Source organism: Onychostruthus taczanowskii, unplaced genomic scaffold, assembly GCF_017590055.1.
Source record: "Onychostruthus taczanowskii isolate IOZ18803 unplaced genomic scaffold, ASM1759005v1 scaffold133, whole genome shotgun sequence".
NCBI lineage: Eukaryota > Metazoa > Chordata > Aves > Passeriformes > Passeridae > Onychostruthus > Onychostruthus taczanowskii.
Genome location: NW_024498496.1, coordinates 888,173 through 913,903, shown reverse-complemented (window position 1 = coordinate 913,903; position 25,731 = coordinate 888,173). Strand labels below are relative to the sequence as shown.

At 37.6% G+C, this 25,731-nt stretch overlaps 1 protein-coding gene across 7 annotated transcripts in view; it reads right to left on the bottom strand.

The window, feature by feature from the left end:
- Positions 1–2,215: 2,215 nt before the first annotated feature.
- KDM4C (lysine demethylase 4C) overlaps positions 2,216–25,731 on the bottom strand; it is a 239,308-nt gene continuing 215,792 nt past the window's right edge. For all 7 annotated transcript variants that reach the window (XM_041396990.1, XM_041396988.1, XM_041396985.1 and 4 more), the window contains 3 exons: positions 9,071–9,190; positions 5,173–5,265; positions 2,216–3,365 (listed from right to left, as the gene is read on the bottom strand). In XM_041396990.1, coding sequence (XP_041252924.1) covers positions 3,189–3,365; positions 5,173–5,265; positions 9,071–9,190 — 390 coding nt within the window. In that variant the 3' untranslated portion in view covers positions 2,216–3,188. The remainder of the gene's footprint in view (positions 3,366–5,172; positions 5,266–9,070; positions 9,191–25,731) is intronic.

The window sequence follows — 25,731 nt, the reverse complement described above, 5'->3', positions numbered from 1 at the left end:
GTTAGCCTCAGTCTTTAACAGGGCTTCACTCTTCCTACCCTACTGCATGCTTCTTCACACGGACACTGTAATTGAAATGGTCACAAATGCTGGCATGTTTTTTCACTAGAAAAGATGTGTCTGTCTTCAACACCAGGAGAAAAATAACAAACAAATGTTTTACTGGAGAAATTTGCTATTGAGAATTGGTTACATGGATAACAAGCAATCCTGTTTTGGTGTCCATCTACCTGATTCAGTTTGAGGCAAGCTCCTGGCTTCCCACAGCATTCCACACCAAAGTATTCTCTCTCTCATATACCGGAAAGGTCCATAACACTATCTGTAGTAGAACAGAAAAATGCAGCTTTTCAGGAATTTTAAGGGAACAGGAACTGTCTTTCTAGGCCAGTTGTTTAGCCAATCTAGTTTGCAAAGACCATGAGTCCTGAAACAGGAAGCACAAAACTGCAGCGATGACAATTACACTTTTCATTTACTCAGAAGTATTTTATAGTACCTTACAAAGGTCAGAAATAATTTCAGTGCCTTTGAGAACTTCCAAAGTGAAGATTTTCTTGATGGAAGGTAGCAGGGGAAACAAACCAACTTTTTGTATGAATGTTCTGTAAAAAAAATTTGCAAACCCTTAGTCAGCAAATTTCAAGGCTCTTGAAGAGAAAAATCCACTCTACAGAAATTAGGGGTTTATTAATGGTTTTACAACAGGTCACATCAGATCCAGGCAAAGAACATGCATTTGATTTCTAGCCTCTCTTGTATCACATAGCATCACCTATCCAGTTACAAGATATTTTAATATGTATTAAACCATTTAATACTGACATAGTTGTTTTGAACCTTTATGGAAGATTATAAAAGCTTTCTTACCACAGAACACAGAATTTTGAAATTAAGCATCAGTAATTACATGTAATGGGTTGACCCTGGCTGAGTGCCAGGCATTCACCAAAGCCACTCTGTCACTCAGCTCCATAGCTGGACAGGGAAAAGAGAATACAACAAAAAGTTAATGAGTTAAGGACAGGGAGAGATCACAAACCAAATACCATCTCAGGCAAAGCAATACAAACTGGGTCTATTAACTGAATTTATTACTAACAAAATCAGAGCAGGATAATGAGAAGTAAAATCAAATCCTAAAAACACCTTCCTCCTACGTCTTCCTCTTTCCTGGGCTCTTCCTCCTTCCCCGCAGAGTTACAGGATGATACTGAATGAGGCTTATGGTCAGTTCATCACATATTGTTCCTACCACTGCTCAGGGAGAGGAGTCTCTTCCAACACAGGGTCCCTCCCACAGGAGACAGCTATCTATGAACTTCTCCACTGTGAGCTCATGCCACAGGCAACAGGTCTCCAGAAGCTGCTATAATGTGTGTCACTCTTCCACAGAATACAGTCCTTCAGGCACAGCCTGCTCCAGCATGGGTCTGTCTTGGAGCCAGAGGGCACTGACTGCTGGAAGCTTCCAGAAGCTACCCCTGTAGACCCCACTACAAAAACCCAGTCACACAAACCCCATACAATGATTATTAGCAGCACATAACTGTAGAAGGCAGCAGCCATCTTAACATTTTGCAAATCTGTCATTAGTTTTTATCTTTTCTTCACAATACCAAAAAAAGCCCTGATTCTGTGAAATATGCCAGACAGCATCCACCACAACCCAGTGCCTTTAGAGAAAGTGTGGTCAATTAGATATACATTCCAATTGTCACAGCTAAGCAATTTCTTAGACTAAAGGGATTCTGAGTGATTTCATGGTACAAGAAAAGATAGTTAATGTAACACAGAAAACTTACATTGTCACTTGAGGTATCACATAGCAATTGAAAACATTTTACTGCCCACTTGAAAAATAAGAATAATCGTGGAAGGGCTTCAGTGAAACAAAGATCCATATGCCTCAGCATATAAAGGACTGGGGTTTTGTACAGAAAAAATCTCTGGGTCCATATACTCAGGTTTTTTGCAACCAGAGCCCTAGAAACAGCAGTGTTCAGATTTAAATTGGATTTTGGAGGGCTCTTTTTCCTGTGGCAGACAGTCAGAAATCCTGCTGACTGTCCAATTTACGAGACACAGATGATGTCATTTTGATAACGTTCCTTTCTAGGTTCACATATCCAAGTATTCAAACAAATTCAGACTTTCTGCTTTCTGTGAAACATCCAAAAAGGTCAAGATACCAAAGACTGAAGAGAAACAGACAGACAAGAAATGAAAGTACAGTACTTATCAACCCTGCATTTTAACATTAAGCTATGTGAGTGTCTGTGTGTATATTGTGTTGTATTCAGAAAAGTACAGCATATATTCTTGATTTCTACACGTATGGAACAATAGGGTTCAAAATCACATCAACAGGAAAATGTTGCTATTGTAGTAAAGCATTTATTTATTTTAAAACATTATTACATTGCTAGAACATTATTTCAAAATAAAAGCCATAATAGATTCATTCAAAACTAGGCTGTTAAGCATATATATTTAAACTCTAATTTTCAAACAGTGAAAGAAATTTATATTTTACAAGTAGCTATTTTAATAAACTTTATGAAAAACATGTTTAAAAATACCTTCCAAAATCTGTCTCTTTAAATATACAAAATATCCTTGCTGTGCTGAAGATACCTCCCTTAAATGCCAAAAATATCTAAGTCAATAGCTGAGTCCACATCAAATCCTACTGAAAACAGCAGTGACATAAAAATGTAAAAGTACTGTACAAAGTACAGCCTTTTTTGTCTCAGTATTGTACAAATCTGGTTTTGTTTTGAAAATGTTTTATAAAAACTGCTATTTTTCAACTTAACATCCTTTTCTACATGCAGAAAAAAGTGAGCCACTAACATTACCTGTGTTTACTAAAATGTCTCCTTCTCAGAATTGTGAATCAAAGAATTCAAAGAGAATTTACCACTTATTTCAATGAGAGCAGGACTGAAAATTCTCTTCAGCATATCATTTAGTAATCTCCCTTGGTTTTCCCCTTGGTTTTATAATGCAAAATATTACAAATTCTTAAATACACTAGCTGATTAAATCAGAACTCAAGTACTTCAGATTACAAGACTGGTGTATGGATTAGTTCACTGTAAAATGGAGTGTTCAATTAAAAAACCCAATAGCAAGTAACGCTGCACGCTTTTTAATCAAGAACCCTTTCTCTTCTCTTCCTTCCCTTACAGTCCTTTCTGGCATTTCTTCTGGAATGAGCTTTTTAAGAAGGTGCGGTATCCTGGATCATCCACATATTCATTCTTAAATCGAGAACTCAATACTCTCTGCCTTTTCTTCTCACCCAAGATAATATCTGCTCCATAAAATGTGTCTTCAAATCTCATGTCAGAAGCTGTAGACTAAAACCAGATATTAATTACACATATGTACAATTTTTATCTTTCCATATTTTGCATGTCCTATTCAGTATTAAATTCTCTATGTCCGTAGTGTTCATTGGAAACATGTAACTAACACCTATTGTTTAGTCTGGATTTTATCCAGGGATCACACAGTCATGATAATTCTAGGTGACAAAACAGTGACATGGAAGTGATGCAACTGTTGGGCAGGTATGATCTTAGCAGTATCATGTAGTATCACCATGTTGTGTTACTCAGGAAAGTTTTAAATGCAAGGTACTATGTAATGGATTCCTGAAAAGAAGCCCGGGCACTGCCTAATTTGGAAAGAATCAGGGTCACAGTTTGGTCACTCGTCATCAAACTTGTACCACTTGGTATAAGTCGGAATCCCCTCTAACAAAGCAGTGGAACAACACCCAGCAAGCCATTTGGGCAGAATCAGAGGAAAAATATTTTGGACCAACTTACAGTGCTGGAAGAATTCCCAAGATTAAGAAAAACATCATTTAGAAGGAACTGGTGTCTTTTACTTCAATAGACAGAAAAAGGATCATAGGCTGTCTTTAACTTGCATTGTGTTCAGCACAAGGAGGGGAAAGAGATGTTGGGCATGGCTTGAGGACTAACCTATATATTTCTAGAATTTAAGGCACTAGTAAAAAAATCTTGTAGAAGTCTCAATAACAGCTGTGGTGGTTTTTATTCAGCTGACCAAATTTAATGTTTTTTAACCTATAGCAGACTTCCTAATGAAGTTAATAAACAAATAAATAAAAAGACATTGATTTCTGAAAAGAAATTTTAAAAACAATAGCATAAAACCCATTATTTTTATTTTTATTATTATTATTATTATTATTATTATTATTATTATTATTATTATTATTATCCTGAGACTGCAATAGTTTGCATTCTAAACAAAAAAATGGCAATGGTATGCTTTCCAAGTATAATAAAAAACCCATTAGATGGTTCTTTTAACATTTTCCAAGACATCTATCTTAACCGTAGTCAGAACACTGAAAGATTTGTGCATTTATCCCAAATTCACTGACATAAAGGTTTCTTAACCCAGAATATCTCACCAGTGCACTTTACATCAGAAAGAGCTGTCTTAAGACAGGTGAAAACAGCCATCTCCTCCAACAAATGTATGGAAGTACTTTCCCTTTGCAACCTCTACAAGTCGTACTCTCTGTGACGTTCAACACTTTTCCACTAGGCGTACATACATAAAAATGTAGCTGGTGGATGCTGCTTGAAACAGCAGGAAACTTAAAAAAAAGCAATAAAGATTTGGTTTTAAACCAAAGACTAGTGAAATGCTGATAAATCCTGACAGCAACATTAATGAGTTTTGATCAGTTATATTGTTTCTTACAAGTTAATTGCCTTTTTATTAAATTAAGGCTTTTAAAATCACAAAGCTCTGAGAAGCTGGAAAGTTTTTTAAAAACAATACCTGTTATAAGCATACTGAAAGAACAGAATGTCTGTCAATTTAAATGCTTACTAACTTGGTCATTCCTGATCTGACAGATCAGACAAACATGATGTCCCTTTTAGGAGAAAAGAATTATGTCTGACAACAGCATTTGCCTGTACTGGAAGAACAACTAACCCTCTCACACTAGCAAATGTAGACAACTCCTAACTGGGCTGATTTAGCCACTCTGAAGAGCACAGGCTTCCATGAGTCTGTTTAAAATGAAAATCCAAAATAAATCCTAGTATAGTGTTATTGGTCTACTGAGCATATATACATATATTTATTACAAAGTTAGCATCAGCAAATACTCACTAAACGTGCTTTTACTCTCTTAGGAAGCTCTTCATCCAGTGTATATATTTCTTCTCTCTTCATTACTATTTGAGAACCATCTTCAAACTCCACCTAATTGAAAAAAAAAAAAGGTATTTGAAAATAAAATAATAATTAACTCTTGGAGGAAGTTCCTGGAAATGTTTCCATAAGAAAATACATATGTAAGCAAAGAAGACTTATATGCAGATATTTTGCTATCTATTTCAACATAAAATTAGGCTGAAACATAAAAAATGTTATTTCTTCAGAACTGTAACACATACCTCATTGAAAATAATATCTAAGCAAAGAGACTTCAAAATCAGCACTGACACCGCTGACACATATATAATGAAGTAAAAGTTTTTAGATTAGGAATGCTGAACAGTAACAAGACAGGCAACATTATTTTGCAGGAGTGACATATTAAAATGTCCTTGTGTCATTTTTGTCTAATTTTTTGCTTGTTTCTAATAAATAAAAAATTAATTTTAACATCCTGTGATTCAAGGTTGAGGAAGACCATGTCAAAAGAAAGTGTGAGTGACAGCTAAGGAAATACCAGTTAACAGAATTTTATTGAATCTGATGGAATTTCTTTTAAAAGCTCTGCTCAGAAGATGAAAAGCTTTATCATGCTTAGGTTTAGATTTAATCCAATATGAACCCTGTTAGCAGAAAATGAGAAAGGAAATGTAACTAGGTGTGAGGAATGTTAAAATGCTGAGGCTTTGAAGCATTTAAGCTTTTTCAGTAGCTGCTGATTTTTTCCTCTAGTTTAATACTTCATCTAACAGTTGTGAACTTCAGCTATTATCTGTGACTGCAGTTTAGCTCCCACAGAAACTATAATTTAAATTTTGCTATAAAATTAGAAGTCCCATTCTACATCCTCAGTGATTTAATGAGACTATGTGAATGACAACAGCACACTTGGCTAGAAGAATAAGTACAAATACAAACATAGGAGAATACTGACTTATCAAAAGTATTATTACAGATACAAATGAACAATCATGCATTCGATCTTGTAAATGGACTATGTTTTTCTCAAACTAAAAGCTTTCTGTAGCTGAGTATTATATATATATATATATATATATATATATATAAAATATATATCAGAATATCAGATTAATATGTGAACAGCTGAAAAATCCATACATCCGTTCTCAAAATCCAGGAGTCAGACCATGATCTATTAACTTCTTTAAAAACAATTTTTCCACTGCATCTAATAGGGCTATGCAAATCTGGAATGCATTTAAAATGCACAGAGCACACAAATGGATAACAAAGTCACAACAGCCATCCTTACTCCTTTCTGCTCCTGTTACTAACCCCATAAGCCTACTCTGTTTGCAGTATGTTAGAGGAGCTTAAAGGTCAATTTGCCTTAAGCTTGTTTAATTAAATGATGGCAATCCAGAGTGCAGGAACAGTCTTTCTGGTATTCCTGCCCCTTCCTGCACGATACATTTGGTAATATTTTTGCATAATACAGTTGGTAATAATGTTTTTTGCACCTCTGGTGAAAAAACTGGGTAGAAAATTAACTCTGACACTCTATGTGATAAGAAAACCTCTTCTAAAGGGTCAGTATATTTGTTTTTACTCACAGTGTGTAGTAGGATGCAAATACTTAATACCAGAGAATGCCATACTTGCAGTATGAAATATATTGCACATTTACAATGTAAAGTAAGTGGAAGTTCTTTAGGTATAATCCAGCATATCATACTGGACATAATTTGCCTACATTTGATAGTAAACACAAGAGCTTCTCTAAGACTTTCAATAGTATCACGATTCATGCAAAATATAAACCCACAATCCCTAAGAGCTCCAATTAAATTCAGATTGCAGATCCTATATTTCAAATCATCAATTTTATCAATTTATTTCACTTGGATTCTGCTGCTGTACTGTGTCTGCATGATATGTTACTATCTTCATGAGATTTTTTTCTATAAGCACATCATAAATTAAAGGAAAAGATGTTAGCAATTAATTGGAGTGAATGGATAATTTAATAAACTCTAACTCAAGTGTGAACCTCAATTTCAGAAATCATCAAGAAATCAAATATAGATCACATTAATAATTTCACTTGAGCACCTGCTTCATTTGGGAGCTTTAGCTCTGCTTTGCGATTGTGTAGGATACTGGCTGACAAATGAAAACTGCATGACACAAATTCTGGTGCATTGTGCCATAGCTCCTGCATGCTCAAGTACTGCTACATTTGGTACAAATGTCTGATGAACATGACGAAAATTCAGAGAATTTTTCAACTAAAACAGATTTGTCTTATGAGATCTAAGAAATCATGTGAAAGACTGGGTAAGAGACTCTCAAAGGTGCAACACAGATCACACCAGATGAAAATAAACCTTTTTGTATGTGTGAGTCCTGGGAGTTTTTAGACACTGTTCAGAAAGACCAGAGGAAGAACTACTAGTATGTCTTGAAGTTAATCTTGCACCCTTCCTATCATAAACTTTTTGTAATCTGTGGCCACAGGCAGCCTCCTCTCTCATTCTGAAGAAGAAATACTTGCTTGTCTCTACAGTTCTACATATTGCAATATGGACTCCCTCTAATCTTTTAAACTTTGTAATTTCCCCCCATGATAGGGGTTGTTAGAGGCAATTTACAGGAATTTATGTTTGTTATGCTGAGGAACTCTAAATCTTGCTGAGCCTCCACATGCTTATTAATTTTCCTTAAACAAAACTCATTTCATCATGTTATTCAAGAGGTCTAAAATAAGACATGGTTTGTTTTGACTATGTCAAATTCCTTCAAATATGAAAGACAACAACATTCATCTATTTTACTTCACAGAATTCCTCAGAAGACTAGTTGTTCAAAAGATTAAATAATTTGAAGATTAATGTTACTATAGAAAAATAATCTTCACAAAGAACTTTCAACCTTCACAACATAATACAGCTGCTAAATACAAAGAAAAAAGTAAGATTTAGAGACTAGTTCAAGACTTTAGGCATTTGAGTGCTTGAATTCGATTGCAAGTCATTGGAAAAGTGAGAAGGTCAATGCAGCAAGTAATTTAGCTTCCCTGTGCCTTAATTTATCTAGAGATATAATAGTAAATTTGCCATTTGGGTACAGTAATGTGAGGCCCCCTGATGAAAAGAGTTACATAAGTGAAAATTATTACCTATATATAAAAGAAATGGATCTAGATTCTCATTCTTTCAGAAGTGCTATTATTATTGTGATTGTTTTATTGCAGTTTCTACCATTCACTTGGGTACTCAAAGCTGCTGACTGATTTTTCTCAAAGGCAAGCCCCAAAAAAACCAGTAATTGTTACTCTGAAACCAGAAGTCAGCTTTTTAGCTTTGCCATCAGCGTTCAGTTCCTTTTGCCTTTGCTGAGGATAAAATGCTCCTTAGATTAACTAATTCAAAAATGCCTCAGATAAATGAATGTTATGCTCTTCTTCCTAGTGTCCTCCTTCCAATCTCTTATGAAATGCCTCAGGTTCATTGCAGGCTCACACAATACTTAATTTTATGTCATTAATTGTATAATTATCTGTGAACTTACAAAATGAAAGTAAACAACCTGCAGAAAATAACAAATGTTATCTTTCAATCTTAATGTTCCACATGTTTACCTGAGTTCTTAAAGAAAGCAAGTAATTTTCTTGATTTTGTAAGACCAAGTGAAACCTCTCCCCCAAACAGTCCACAACACTTGCTACCGGGTTGGAAAGTTTTACGCATTAGTTAAAGTGTGGTAACAGTTACAATAAGAATTCACATTCCAGCCTTCTTCGTCTTTGACACTCCAATGCTAGAGCCAAATGAGCAATTTACAACAGAAACATACTAGCAAGTGCATGGTTATAAACACAGGTACTCACCTGATACATGTGAGCTGTATTTGATCCCAGATACTTTGCACCGTACAGTTTTCCATCAGGCCATTTCACCTGGACAACCTCTCCCTCTGCAGGTGGACCCAGCCTCAGGCAATCTCTGCTCTATTTACAAAGAAGGATGGATTCTCAAATCAGTGAGTGAGCCACTGCACTGAAATTACCAGTAAGATGCTTTTACAACTTGGTAATTGGAAAAGATTTACTACCATGCATGTTTCAAGTTGTATAATCCTGCTAATGGGCTAATGCTAATGTTAGCCCTTGTGAAAATTAAATACTGACCAAAGAAACACTCTTTACAGCTTAATGCTGCATTGGCAAGACAACATATGCATAAATCGGATAGCTATCAGCAACTGTGATACACTTTGACCAAAATTAATTTCTAACACACTCTGAAAATAAGGATCACTGAAGTGCAATTACATATGTGCAATGCTTTCTCTTTTACATATCCAAGTAATTCATGTTTTGTTAACCACAGCACACTTTTTGCTGGATGCTATCTTTGCTGACTGAAACGTACATGGCTCAAACCATAAGTGGTGAGAATGCCAATGAGTTTTTTGCTCAGCTGATGGAGAAACACTAAAAGAATCCAAATGCTTTCAAAATAAAATTAGGGGGAAATATTTTTTTCCATAGGATGTAAGGCATTTTTGTTCCAATGGTTTGGTCAACTTTTGTGCCTGACTTGTTGAGCATATCAGAGCATCAGTAGCTGCAACAAGTTCTTAGAATGGTTTCTGTTGTCTCATATGTCTCAGTATGACCTAAATGACTCATTTTCAGAGCACGCCAATCACACACTCATAACAGCAGCTGCTCACATGAGGGACCCGAAAATGATGTGACACATCTGGGCTCACCAATTCTCTGTTCAAATCATCACTCCAACAAAAGCATCTCTACTTCATAGTGACTACATCACAAGACCGGTCATGTAAATTACTGCTAACTGAGTGGTATTCTCCTAGGTGTGAGAGGACTTACTCAGAGATCACACTACCTGAGCTCATAAGTGGTCTACAGTGGGAAGAGAGAAGATAAAGAAAAGGACTCAGCTATAAGAACTCAGTGACAGGACCTGGCGCTATCTCAGGTTGCCACAATACTATCACTGTTTTCTTGGATTTACGTAGAAAACTTAGAAAAATATTTGTATTTTGAGTTGAACAATTCACTTCCAACAGAGGCCAATGATCATCATGACAAAGAACTTAAAATATGGGAGCAAAAATGCACTCCAGTGATCCTCACTTGGACATTATCTTGATGCAATATCATTCTAGCCAAATCCAACCTTTATAAACTGATTTTAATCACATGTATCTTAATCCATGAGTTTGATTCAACATGGAATAAAAGAAATTAAAAGCTGGATTTTCACAGAAACATTTTCCTGCTTGACAATACTGTCTCTGTCATCCCTCAGGTGCTGTGCAAAGGCTTTAAAATACACCCTCCATGTTTGCCTGGCAAAGGTTGTTGTGATAAACACAGAAAGATATATCCTTTCCACGTCACCATACATCTGGAGTAGGTGGAATTACTGTATTACCCTTCCCAATATTTTCAGGAGAGGCAGGAGGAAAGGGGAAAGGATGGCTGCTGCAGTAGAATAGTTATGACTTTGCAGGGGACAGGGATTACTAAATGCTATCATGGCTCTGACTATAAATTAAATTAGACTGTATCTTTAGTTGTTCTCTCCTCAGTGATGACTGTGAAAATGGTTATTGTCATTATGATACTTCTTCCGCTACCTATCTATTGCAGAAGTGCAAAAAGGAGTCTTGGCTAAGTGTCTTGAAACAAACTTTAAAATGCATGATGGAATGGAATAAATTTCCCGAAAACAAACAAACTAACAACAATGTCAAGCCTAACATTAATTTTCCAAGAACAAAAGCCCAGCATGAATTACTCCCTTTGCAACTTCCACAAGAAAAAATATCTCACAGTCTCTAGGATAGCTAATGGAATTGCTCATTTGGAAAATTAGAGTCCTCATGCAAATAACTAGACAAATGACAACCTCATTCTTCATGTATCATCACAATGTCTTAGTCTATGGAACAATATTTGGAAAATTGGTACTAGTTTTTATTAATTCCTACCAGAGCTCCCACCTTTTATTTTCACAGGATCATAACCTTTTGAGATTCTCTTTTTACTGCACAAATAATTCTTACAATTTTTTTCTTGGGAATAAGACCCATTTCTTAGACTGACAAAATGGCAAAAATGCAACCTCATTTTTTTCCCATATAACAAAAAGTCAGACAGCATATAGTTGGTATAGTAATCCTTCAACGTCCCCATACCAGCTGTAAATAATATACAGTGTGGGATCAATCCACATTCAGCTTATAGACCATGCACATTTCCCATACAATTACATAACATATTTCCCTCTTTATAGAAATGGACAATCGTGCCCATCTGTACTGAAAATATAATTCACTTATATGTCCAGTTTCACATTCCTGCTGTTGCACAGCTCAGAGCTCCAACTCCAACCATAACTACCTATCTCTAAAAGATGAATATTTCAAGGTCTCCCTAGGCTATTAATCCAAGCACTGAACAATGCTCACAGTGAAAAAGTATTTTCTTAAGTGAAGAAAAATCCTGTGTTGAGGAACTTCCTGTATTTCAGTTGGTACCTGATGTCTTTCTTCCTGTCCTCATTCTGCATCGCCAAGAAGTGTGTGGCTTCATCCTCTTTACTTCCCACATCACATGCTGACACATCTGGGCGAAATCCTTCTGAGTCTACTGCGCTCCTGAACAGTCCCATCTCTGTCAGACCCCTCATATCACAGATGCTTCAGTTCCTCCATCACTTTCATATCCTTTTACCATGTTTGTTCCTCTATATCCACATCCTTCTTGTACAAGTAAGACCATAACTAGACACATTACTGCAGATATGGTCTCTCCAGTGTTAGATTTACAGCTATTCAAAAAGACACTTCAAGAGCATAACCTGTAAGTAATAATAATAATAATAATGATAGTTTTGAAAGTTTTCTTGTTTATTAAAGGTAGTACTTTCTGGGTTTAGAAACATTTATTTTGGAATGCATTATATACACTAAACTAAAATAGTAAGCAATCTATTTGCAATAGATGTTGGAAATCCATTTTGAAATACTGGGGTTGTCTTCTCTGCTGCCATGAAGGAATGAATTGACATGCGGAGCACTGCAGATAAAGAAGACATTTTTTCTATTTTTCTTCTGATATTCTGTTGTTTTTACCAAAGAGGTCGGTTTGATTTATTAAGGCCGGACACAGAATTTGCAAGTAACAAATCCAACTGCAGTGGCAGGTGATGGTTCACACAGACTAGGAACTGTGGAGTCACACTAAGAAAATAGAAGGAAGACTACACCTGAAGCATGCACTAGAATCCAGGAACTTGAAATGCTGCAATAATTTGAATACAGCCAGTGACACTTGAAGAAAATATCTGCAAATATGTTCAAATGCTTTCCTAAATTAAGGCAAAAAGGTATAGATATTCTAGTCTAAGATGAACTTACTAACTATTTAGACTATTCTCCTAAGCTGTCAAAAACTGATGTACTGTGGATGCCTAAAATTTTATTTCAATAATGTTTCTCTGATTATTTGGTTATTAAATCAGCTATCTCAAACTCAATAACTATTTTTAAAATTTTAAGACTATTAAGAGCCTTTGACTTCTTTTAGATTTGATCCAAAGGAGCCAACTGAAAACAAGTATCTACCCCCTGAACCTCTACATGGGCTTGCAGGATCAGTGTTCCTTTCACTGTAAGCCAAGCACAGGTTTGTCTGCACCATATGAAATTGAAAAGGTACCAGTGTATGAGCCCTGGTAATACGCAACCTAGCATATAGAGAGAACTGGCTGCTGCTTTTACCAAGCCACTCTCTATTATATTTGAAAATTCAGAGTAGTCAGACAAAGTTCCTGGTGACTGTAAACATCTCTCCTATTTTTCAAATGAAGAGAAAGTAGAGTCAGGAAAATACAAACCTTTGAGCCTCCCCTCTGTGCATGAGACGTTCATGGAGCAGAACTTCATGGAAGATATATTAAGGCACATGCAAGACAAGGAGGTGATCCAAGAGAGGCAGCATGGTTTTGCTAAGGGCAAATCATGCCTGACTGATCCAGAAGCCTTCCGTGATGGTGTTCTGGTTCTGGCCAGGATGGGGTTAAGTTTTGCACTAGCCAGGAGGGGCCATGGATAGGGCCTGGAGGTTATTCTATGCCACCTCACGTCATTGCTGGGCACAGGGAAAGAGACTCTTCTGTGGAGGAGTTCCTTCCAGTCAATGGCACAGGAAGCTGTCTGGTACTGTCTACTGCTGGGGAGGACACTAGTCATTGTATCTCAAAAACTTGTTTGAAAATAGGAAAATATGGCAAATATGGCATCTTTTATGGGAGGTATAAACCCAACAGTAAACAAATGTTTAAAATTGCTGCAGAAAACAATAATATTCTAACAGAAAATCACCAGCATTAGTCCATTCAAATCAGGGGTCCATCACATCACCTGGCTCTTGTTAATGGTTTGGATGATGTGAGTCCACCCTAACTCAAGAGAGCATACATGAGTTGTGATGATGAAGATCCCCAACTTCATCCTGCAATTGATAACTTAGACTAGCATGTTTGCTTTCAAAGCTGCTTTTTGCCTCCCCCTCATGCTTTTGCATAAGCATTCTGTAAAATGTCTCCGATCAGAATTAATAAAATCAATATTCATTTTGATCAGATCAGAGTGGGAGATCACTAAACTCAGTTCTCACATCTGTGCTCTTACAGTGAGCTTACTAGGGGAGAAAAGAATAAAACATTACGAGGTAAAAAACATTTGCAATCCATAAATAGCAAGTCTGCAGACCTTCCTCTAAAGTGAATGAATTTTCCTGAACACGGCTCTAAAAATTCATATATATAAAACAACCCCAATACAATAAAGATTAAGATTTCTTTTCCTACACATGAAAAGATAAGGCCAACAACTTAGAAAGGTGCTGAGGAAAAAAAAAATTATGGTATACAGTATTAAATGTGAATATTCTCTGCAAGTGGTTCCCTCTTGAAGGTTACTCATGTTCACCACTAACTCATCTGAATAAGCATAAATTTTTTTCTTATTGTGTTAGGACAACACAACTTCCTTTTTAGTGGGGGCAGAGGAAGCCACCGAGGCTGCTTCTGAGAGAGAAGCTCATCAGAACTTCTGTGTCCAGCAGAACCAACCCCTACAGGCTCTGACGATCGACACATTGGCTGACCCAATTAGAGAAGTTAGCAATGCCTTTGTGATGACATATTTAAGAAGGAAAAAAGGCACGCAATTCCTCTTTCTCCCTCTCCTTGGAGGGCTGGGGGAGGGCCGTCAGTTCCCTTCCCGGCAGGGCCCAGCCAGGCCATGCTACCAGGGGCCAACCCAGTGCTGCAAGCGGCCTGAGACTGAGGCTGGGAGCAGCCAAGGCCAGAAGTGGCCGCCGCCAAGCCAGTCCATGAGCAGCCACATGGCCAGGACGTGCAACTGGTGCAGCACAATGTGGCGGCTGCCGTCTCAGCATGGCTCACAACTTTACTTGCTTAGCCACTTATAGCCAGCTGTACTGTGGACAAAAGGGCAGAAGTGGTGGCAGCAGCTTTTCCTTTTTGATGGCCCACATGTGGAAAGGCACTGAATGGAGCCAGTAATGTGGTGGCTGGTGCAGCTCCTGCGGCACTGGCAGAGACCATGTGACCAACAGTGAGAAGCATGGAAAGCAATTCCCCAATGTGGAGCCCAGTCAGGATCAACATTTCAGCACTGCAGAACTCCATAGAAACTATGCAGTTGATACAACTTGAGAATAAATGAACCTGTGGACAGCAATTCTCTCCCAAGTGAGAAAAAAGGAAGAGGTGAAAACACACAGGGACAACAACATGGTGACACTAAGGTCAGTGAAAAGGAGGGAGGGGGAGGAGGAGGCATGCCAGGTGTCAAACCTGACATTCTTCTGCAAGCTATGGTGAGGACTGTAATACAACAGTTTGCCCTGTAGTTCATAAGGGGTAGTGTGTGAGAGGATGCAGCATTCACCTGCAGCCCATGAGGTTCTTGCACTGCAGTGTGTGGATGCTGAAAAGCTGTGATCTGGTGAGAGTCTTGAACAGAGAGAGAGAACTGCTTGCTTCCAGAGACAGAGGAAGAGGACCCTTGCTTTTATACTAGAACAGCTCATCCTTAAAAGATTACGAACTAATTGCCCAAGAAAAAAACAGTTGTGGGAAAACTGCTTTGCCCATGGGAGGGACTGAGGTTACAGCAGCTCGGGCGGGACTGCTACTTGTGAAAATTAGAACCATGTTGGAGAAATTCACAGAGAACTGTCTCCTGTGGGAAGAATCCCACAGCATAGCAAAAGAGACCCCTTTTCCAAAGTGAACTGAAGGAAGATTTTCTTTCAGAAGTGAAAACTGACTAAAATCCCCATATTTGTCTCCCTGCACTGTCCGTGGGAAAGAAAGAAGGGTTGGGGGGCAAAGTGTTCTAAATGTTTAATTTAGTTTTCATTATCCTCTTTTAATTCTGTCAATTAATTTTTTCTTTGCACCTTTTAAGTTTTTGATCCTGTTTTGCCCTTAAAGTTTTTTCTTCACAATCCTTACCTCAACTCATGAACCCCCTTTCCTTTGATTTTTGTTTTCCTCTCCTCTGTTCAACTATAGCAGAAGAGAATGAGTGAATGATATTTCATGGGTGCACTGGCATTTAGCCAATGTCAAACCCATGACACTTATATCATTGTCTACAAACCTGATGTTTACATTTATCAACTGGCATAAATTTAAAGTGAATTTTTAGACAGGTAGAATAACCTCATGTTTTTCTAAACCATTTAATTCTTTTGGAACGAGTTAAATAATTTTTAAATCTACCATATCAGTAACATTCTTCCACCCATTTCACAGGGGGGTGACTCTACAAAATCCAACACAGAGCAGTCAACTGTCATCAAGCATTAACTAAGACAGAAAACAAAATTGGCTGGCACCTCCTTCTTCGGGAGTATTTTAACTAAGCAATGCCAATCCTGCGAACAACCTCAGGAGCTACTGTTTTATCTTCCTCAACACTAATTGAACTGTTTATCTGTTTAACTGGCAGACACTGCACTGAGCTTCGTTATTTTTCAAATCATTCTGGTTTAGACTGTATTCAAAATAAATTATTTCTGTTTGTTTTAATTGTATTCAAATTATGGTATCTTCCTCAGTGTCACTTAGCAAAGATTTCTGTGACGCCTTGACACTCCTGGCTTTCACTTCCTGATTTGCTTTGTTCCAAAAACAAGGTATAAAATGCTCCACTGTTTACTGAAATTGTTGTCAAATACCACTGATGGTATAACTGGCATAAACAACACAGGTTAAAAGTGGTTAAGTGTGACTCTTGCAAGGTTTTGTGAACTAGCACATGCTTCTAACCTGTTTTTTTGCTGTATGGCATTGTAAACATAGCAAGAGAATAAAATATATAGAAATTTAATAAATTATTTCACTTAATGGTACTGGCTTAGAATATAAATACACAGAGCCTGACTGGGATTATTTTTCGCAAGATGCTGTGAGTTTAAAGATGGTTGAAACGTTAGCTCAAACATAGTAATTGTAACAGTTATTTTAGCTGAATATATTTCTCATCTTTCAAAGTCATTCATTATTTTTTATTATATGACACCATAACCCTCTAGGAAGACATATTTCAATCACTCAACAGCAGCTTTCCAGAAAGACTGTGTAAGAATCCATTTCATAGTATTGCCACAGCTTTCTGTATTAGAAAGTTCTTCCAACTTTCCAACAGTATTTTCTTGTCCATGCAATCAGGCAAGATGGAATGGCAAAAGGCAGAGGTAAGCAGAAGCTGGGCTTCAGCCCCACAGTGTGCCTGGTGAAACAGATCCTTTCTGTATTGTTCCATCCCTGCTGCAGAGGAGCCATGGCACAATACTTTAATCCTCCTCGTGGCAGACTGGAAGCTCATAATCTAGCCCTGAGGTTACAAAGATCAAAGAGAAGCAGATATTGAAAAGACTGACTAGAGAAAACTCAGATTCTGTAATTGCACTAAACTTGACTTTTCTACGTACATATTATTTTTACTTTAAATCATGCTGTGTTCATAAATTTATACATATTGTTAGAATCAATCAGCGAAAAAGAAACTGTTCATTTTCTGCCATCCCCTGCATTTCTTAAATACCCAAGAATAGTTCAGACCTTACTGTTAGTCTATCTAACCACAATTTGCACAGAGAAAGCCATTGTATTGACTTTTATCCTAGAAATGTCATGGTTTCTGAAAAATAACTTTAAATTAATGCATGATCTCCAAAACTCAAAACACCAAAAACCTCTGTCCTCTTACATTAGAGAAACTGAAACTCACTTTACAACAAACTGAATTCATAACACATTCATTTAAATTTAAAAAAAATGAGTATTCTTCTGTTGATCACAAAATTAAGAGTAACTTCTCACAACACAGACAAAACACACTAACTACATCTGATTTTCACTGATAAGACTTCAAGGGGGTTTCTAGTCCTGAGACTTTAAACATAAAAAAGTAAGAAAAATCCAGGCCTGATTATTTGTCTTTTGCACAGAAACAGTCCTCGTGATTATTCCAGCTAAACTGCAGGATTAGCTATTAAATTTTCCTCTTAAATTAGGACCCGAGTTAAATTTACTACACTACCTCATTGCTACTAGGGTACACATAATGACATAGTGCTCCCTGTACCAACAGAAACCAGATGAAGATCGTTTAACAAGAAGGAGTGCAGAAGCAAGCACAAGGTGGCCATACCATCAGGAAGTGGCCTTTCCAAGGCCATTCTGCAAAAGAACTTCATCCAAATTTTCTTCTCTGCCTACATTCCTTCAGCTAATATTAACTTTCAACACGAATGCTAGTGATTAAGCTTCCACAGTCCTGCTCACTGGTGATTGTTTCATAAAAGGAGCATGACTAATGCAATTACAACCAATACCTCCAATTTAACAAAGCTGACCATACAGAAAAATACCACAGTGCAAACATTGAATATATGTACCAACACCATTAAACTGCAAGTAGAGAAACAAATTGTGGAAATTCTCTATAAGAACCACTAATCTCAATAGATTGTCAAGCTGTTTTTCTTTCCAAAGCTGATAGTATATACTAGTTGATGCAAATTTTTAGAAACACAAAATTAGGTCTCATATATTCCAAGACAATTTGAATGGAAAGGAGAGTGGTAGCTAATTTGTCACAGTCAGATTTTTATCTAAACAGGAACAGCAATTTACACAGTGCATTAGCATTTGAAAGAGAAGGCCTGATTCCCAGGAGTGCAGCTCTGGATTTGAATTGGTATAAATTCAGTGAAATCACCAGATTAACAGAATAGTTACTGTAATTCAATAAATTCAGCTTTGAATCACAAAATGGGAGTATAAAAATACTTTAAATTGACGTATAGTATGTCGTCTTTAAAATATTACTGAATGTTCTCCTACAAAGTGAATATATGCTTTTACAAAGGAAAACTGGAATATAAATGGGACCATGCATTCTCACATGAATCTAAAAATTTCTTACTTTCTATCCAGCTTAGAAAGTTAGTATTTTAACCATTGCATTGCCTTTCAGTGAAGTGTTAATAACACAAATTCTTGCATAATGCTAATTGATAGAAACAGAATTGCCCAGGAGACAGCAACACAAACCATGGCAGAATGCGACTTACGATGTCCAGGGTGGTACTGGACATCACAATAAGGCACAGTAGAGAGAACACTAAAGGGTACAATACAATTTTATGGGACAAAATTGAGTGTCACCAGTAAGAAGGTGAAGTTGCCAAGGACACTTGGATGTCTAATTAGCTATAAGGAGCAAGGCTTCTATAGCGCAGCAGAAAATCCTATCTTCTGCTTACAAGAAAGTCAGATGAGACTGAATGCTACACTAGTACTTCCTATCCTGCCCATGTGTATATTTGCTCCCTGTAAATCAGTTACAGTCAGATGAGCACAATGACCAGCTCATGTGCTGCTCCTGCCTCCTCCTTTAGGATGCAACACAGACACAAAGGAAAATATAAGTCTTCCAACACTACCTCCACTGACCCCTAGTAAGTCTGGTAATAACCTTCTTCTGCACAACAGTATTGTAAACTAACAGATGAAAAAATTCTAGAATTCCTCAATTTCTTCAGAAAAAATGTGGGAGGTGAAATACACTCCTATCCCAATCCCAGCATCTCAAAGATTCTTACCTCAAAGATTCCTGTGCAAATTCTAATGATTTCACCACGCTCTATAGGCTCATTACAGCTCTACTCATTGTGGTCCCAGACAAGGACACACATTGTCTTTGCAAACAGAGGAAATGTTGTAATATATTTCTTTCTCTTGCCTGTCTCACTGCAAAGTCAGCCATCTTATCGTGAACTGCAAAGTAATGATTTATCTTCCATTTTGTTCCTCCTACAAGGCATTATGCATTACCTCTCCTGTGAGGCATTACCTTCAATTCATCTAACATCATTATTGTTAAGGATCCATAAAGCATTTCATCATAAAGTGGAAAGGCTCTTCTACAAGGAAATGGTACAAAGATAATATTTCTATTTGAGGCTTTAATTTGACTATAATCTTGTCAATATTCATTTTTTATGCTTATCTACTAAGTTGCCTTTCTGCTGTAATGAGAAACAAAAAGCAAGAGCAACAGAAAAATTGTGTTCACCACAATAAAGTGAAAGTGACTCACTTAAATCAAGAATTATAGTATTGTACAACAAGTTTTAGATTAAAATAAGACTACTACATCTGTTGATGCCTTGTATCTTCATGATTTAAACAATGAAATAAAACACTTCAATCTGCAGCCTTAGACCTTAGTTTTTGGTTTTGAAATAGCTTGATTTTAACTCACCAAGATCATAGTTTTCAAAACAGGAATTAATTTGTGTTAGTATTCAGAAGATGGAAACAATTATTCCCATGTAAAAACCATACCATTCTGTGTATAGGCATTTGTAAATCTCGTGAACAAGTTCACGACTACAAAAATGTATTAAACTTAATTTTCCCTGTTCAGAAACTCGAAGTAAATTCTTCATAACATACATAAATATTAAAATCATTGGAATATTTCACAGAACAAGAATGTAAAATTCTACACAATCTCTATAAATCCACCAAGCCAGAAAAATAAACCTAAGTTTTTTCTGAGATATGTCATGCAGCTCTCAAATTTGCGTTCCAAAATTTTTCAGAATTACTTGTCAACGATCACATCATACAACTTGCTGAGTAGTGAGTTCAATTATACAGCAATATTGTAATGCTGCAAAAAACCAATTGTACTAGCCCAACATGAATTGCACATTATTCAGTTTATAGACTCAATGTCACAGTTAAGAAACCTTTCAGAAAGCTGCTAAACCAATTATAATTCATTATGTCTCTTTTCCCGCATCACAAAAACAATTTCACAACTTTTGACTAAGTTTGTACCAACTACAGTCTAGCTTCTTGCTACCTTCAGAAATGCATTACATTCCTACTTCACATTCTCAGAAACTGCTGGTCATGGTGGTACTGGAGTGCACCCAAAATCTACGGATTGCCCAGAAAATGTGCAAATTCAGCCATTCTAGTTTCCTTACCAATTTTACAGATTTACATGCCATTATAATAAAATTTGAACAATAAGCAATTATTGTATGCCAGCAGTCAAATGGATCTTTCACAAAGGTGCAGAAAACACTACTATTTAAAACTTTGATTTGAACAGACAGACAAGCAGAAAAGAGTTGTCAGAAGACATAAAGAGAGAAAGGTATACAGAAGAGAAATCACTAGGAAAAATGCTGGAAACTTATCAGGAATTCAGTCATTTATAATGCCAGACAAGGCTGAAGAAAAGTAACATGTGTCTTCTTTGTAAGACAGATTGTCAGAAGAACACAGCCCCTAGTAATTCCCTTGGGAATTACTAGGCTAGAATCAAAATTTCTCGTTTTTTACATATAGATGGACATTAAATAGGCTCTCAAGACTTGCGTGCTAGAACAGCACCTCAAAATGTCTATTGTTCAAGAAGTATGGTTTTCCAAAAGCAGAGGCAAATGTATTAACATAACAGATACAGAGAAGCTGACTGAGTATCACATCTGCAGACACACTTCCTGCACCAGTGGAAGTCAGTAGTCACGGTCAGTCATTAGAGAGAAGTTCCTAAAAACAAGTAAGATTTTGTTCTTGAAACTACATTCTGAGCACTGACACTCACAGCTCTCAAAAGTGAGCTACCTTTTCTAATCTCCACATGCAAGAAGTCCCACCAAAATAATGGCACATTATAGTTTTCTACTAGCACTCCCTTTAGCTGGCCTGGAGGAAATAATTTTTGAAAAACTGTCCATTTCTTTCTTCTGCATCTCAAAGGAGGATGAAGTAAATCTACTCTGTCTCTCATTGATCTAATAATACACAATTGCTTTGGGACAATCTGTATTCATCCTAACTCATTCACCTGCAAATTACTCCAATTAGTTCCCATTGTCTCAGGTAATTATTAAGGTTATAAATGCCTTCAGAGTTTCAAACCCCTGAGAGGGTTTATCTAGGCCAGGAAGGATCATGCAAAACCTCAGTAAATCCATGATAAAAGCAGATAGAATTGGCAGCTTTACACACACAGTCTATAGAGTATATGTGTATACAGTAGAGTGCATATACAACAGAGTGTGGGTCATGTGATATTAAAACTTTTATTTCATTATTTTGTAGGATATGAAGTGAGCATTTGTTGCCTGGGATAGTAAAGTATTGCAAAGAAGTCCCTCACTTTAAAAAGTTGTGGGTTATTTCGTTAACAGATTCTTGAACTACATTGCTATCACACTGACAGGTTTTTCTTCAGATACTAGTAACTAAAATGTGGGGTTTTTTTCTGTTCTTTTGTTTTTAACAAAGAATGCAGGGAATAACAATTTTAGATGCTGTAAAATCTAGGTGCACATGGTAAGAAATTGTAGCCTATGTCATAATTTCAGTAAAGTACTTCGGTTGTCAGAGTTCTCAAGAGCCCTGTTCCTCTCTCTCCTAGAGAGTGGCAAATTTAAAGTATTGATACACAGAAAAACAGAGTTTAATCTCGTTATTTTCTCTTCACACTGAGGGTTTTCTTGGGTCCACTGCTGAAGGAAGGTACTTGAAATAAGCATCAACAAAGTTCTGTTAAGGATTCAGGTATCACTGCTGATCTTCTAAGAAACTCACTGCTTGGTGGTGCTTTTTTCAAGCTTGGTATTTTTCTCAGGATAAGGTGGCATCCACTTTAAAAGAACTGGTAGACAAAAAAAAAAAATCAAGGAACATGCTGGATGGAGCAATGTGACACATGCAAAAATGAACTGAAATTATCTCTGAACAGAGATCTAGCTGGAGCTCAGGAAAGAAAGGAGAGTTTATCACCTTAAAAAAATAGTCAGACGGCTCAGGAGAACTACAAGGATGTTGTGAGGTTATGCGGTGAGAAAATTAGAAGGGCCAAAGCCCAGCTAGAATGTAATCTGTCTACTGCCAAAAAAGCTGAAAAGAATCTCCATCCTTAACTGGATGTGGTGGGAAAACACAGTGACAAAGAATGAGGAAAAAGCTAAGGTACTTAACTGCTTTGTTCACTTCAGTCTTTAATATCAGTTGTTCTGTGAGAACCAGTCCCTTGAGCTTGAAGACAGGAGCAGGGAGAAGAATGATGCCCCAGAAATCCAACAGAAATGGTCAGCAACCTGCTACACCCCTTAGACACACATAATCTATGGGATTGAGTGGGATCCACCCAGAGGAACTGAGGGAGCTGGTGAAGAGCTTGCTGAGCCATGTTGCATCATTTACCAGCAGTTCAGGCTAATTTGGGAGGTCCCAATTGAATGGAGGTTAACAAATGTTACACCCATCTTCAAGATGGGTGTGAAATCAGGGAACTACAGGCCTGTCAAACGGAGTGCCAGGGAAAGTGGCACCTTCCCTCAGTGCCAAGGAAAGTCATGGAGGAGATCATCCCAAGTGTCATCAAACAGCATGTGCAGTACAATGACACAATGAGGCCCAGCCAGAAGGGGTTTGTGAAAGGCAGGTGCTGCTCCATCAACAGAATCTCCTTCTGTAACAAGGTGACAAGCTTAGTAGATAAGGAAAAGGGGGTATATGTTGTCTTCCTGGACTTTCATAAAGACTTTAATGGCATTTTACACAACATTACCCTGGAGAAACTGTGTTTCCATGGTTTGGACAGACACATTGGTCACTCGGTAAAAAACTTCTGGAAGTCTGGGCTTAAAGTAGTAGTGGGTGTAATTACATCCAGATGGAAGCTGGTGGTTGCTGGTGGTCCCCAGGGCACAGTACTGGGGCCAGTTCTGTTCAGTAATTTCACTGATGACCTGGACAGCAGGATCAAATGAACGGTCAGTCATTTTACATGACTGCGAAATACCAACTTGGGTGGGAGTGTTGATCTGCTGGAGGGAAGATTCTCTGATTCTGTAAGGTTCTGCAGAGGGATCTGGAATCTGGACAGGCTGGATCGATGGGCCAAGACCAGTTGTGCGAGGTTCAACCACAGTAAGTGCTGGGTCCTACCCTTGAGTCACAACAACCTGAGGAAGCATTCCAGGTTTGTAGAAGGCCAATGGCATCCTGGCCTGCACCAGCAATAGTGTGGCCAGCAGGAGCAGGGCAGGGATTGTCCCCTGTACTCAGCACTGGTGAGGCTGCACCTCAAATCCTGTGCTCAGTTCTGGGCCTGTTGCTCCAAGACAGACATTGAGGTGCTGTAGCATGTCCAGAGAACGGCAGTGGAGCTGGTGAAGGACCTGGAGTACAAGTCCTGTGAGGACTGGTTGAGGAACCTGGGGGTGTTTAGCCTGGAGAAAAGGAGGCTCAGGGGTGACCTTATTACTCTCTAAAGCTGCCTAAAAGGAGGCTACAGGCCAGGTTCAAGTGGTTCTCTTGTTCCAGGCAACAAGTGCTGCCTTGTGAGAAGTGAGAAATTGCATCAGGTTGCCCTAGTGAAGGTTTAGATTGGAAATTAGGAAAAATTTCATCAAAAAGGATATCAAGCACTGGAACTGGCTGACCTGGTTGTAGTCAAAAGGCATGAAGAGATGGCACTTACGGACATGGTTTAGTAGCGGCCCTGGCAGTATTAGGATCAATTGTTCTTCCAAACACATCTAATTTCATCAACATTTAAGATGCTCTTGCTTTTAAAAAATAATTACAGCAGCATTCCATTAGCGACAATGTTATTTGATTTCTAGATTTTAGTAAGTAAATTCACTCTGGGTTGTGGACAGGACTATCCACAGTGCAACTTCACCTTTTCAATGGATAACACCAACACTGATACACTTATAAGTAAACTAAAACACAGTGTGGTTATGTCATGGCAGCAATTGCACTCATTTTTGTTCACCTAGTTTTCTTGATAACCACCAGGTGAATCCATGACATCAAAGAATTCTCTGTAAACTCATCACTGAAGGACCAGCGCACTTCAGGGGACAGGAGCCTGGAAGGATATTTGCTGTTTCAGGAGATGTGTGCTCAGCTCTCCTGTAATCAGACCTCTCAATAGACTCAAAGTGTACTTCACTCTGCAATTATCTTTTTTCTTCCTTGAAATCAATATAATATGTTAGTATCTATCTCCCCCCAAACATGAATACTGCAAAGCTTCCCATTCTTCTGTGATTTTAATAACAGTAACATGGGAACATGGGAACAACTTCATCCAAATCTTACGCATATATGTATATAAATCATATTGGCAGCCACAATATATACAGAAACAAACAAATCTTCTAGCTATATACCAAGAGTAATAACTTCTAGCAAAATGCTACGATATGCCAGTGCCATAGCCATTAGGTATCAAAACGAACAAAAAACCCCAAACAAACAAACAAAAAACCCAAAAATCCACACCCCCCAAAACAAACAAACAAACAAAAGAACCCACCACCAGCAACAAAAAAATTACTTGTGGGATACCCTCCCTAAATGATGAGACCAAAGAACTGAAAAACTTCTTGATGCATAATCTGTGAACTGACATCTGGCCTACTGGCCAGAACAGTAATGTTCTTGGTGCTGTGCTAGGGGCTGTTTGACAAGTTACGGAGCATTAATACTTCAAGAAGTGGCAAGTGGCACACATAAATGCTATCCGCTGGTATCAGTTACTCAGAACTGCAGTATATGCACTCCTTAGTTGTGTGCATGAATCATTAAACTAACTGCAAAAGTTGTCACATCTCATGACCTTTAAGATATCATGTACTGTCACCCTTACTGAAGTCTTCCCATGAATTACAGGAGGAATTTGTCCTGCTGTTGCTTCTAGGAAGAGATTGTATCCATATACTTCTTTACACCTCTTACACCTTCTGGGTTGAAGGAAAACGGCTTGGTTAGCATATTGGTTTAAACCTGTAATTGAGGAGTGATTAGTCTAAGAAATCAGGTATAACATCGAAGAAATAAATAATGTTGAAAT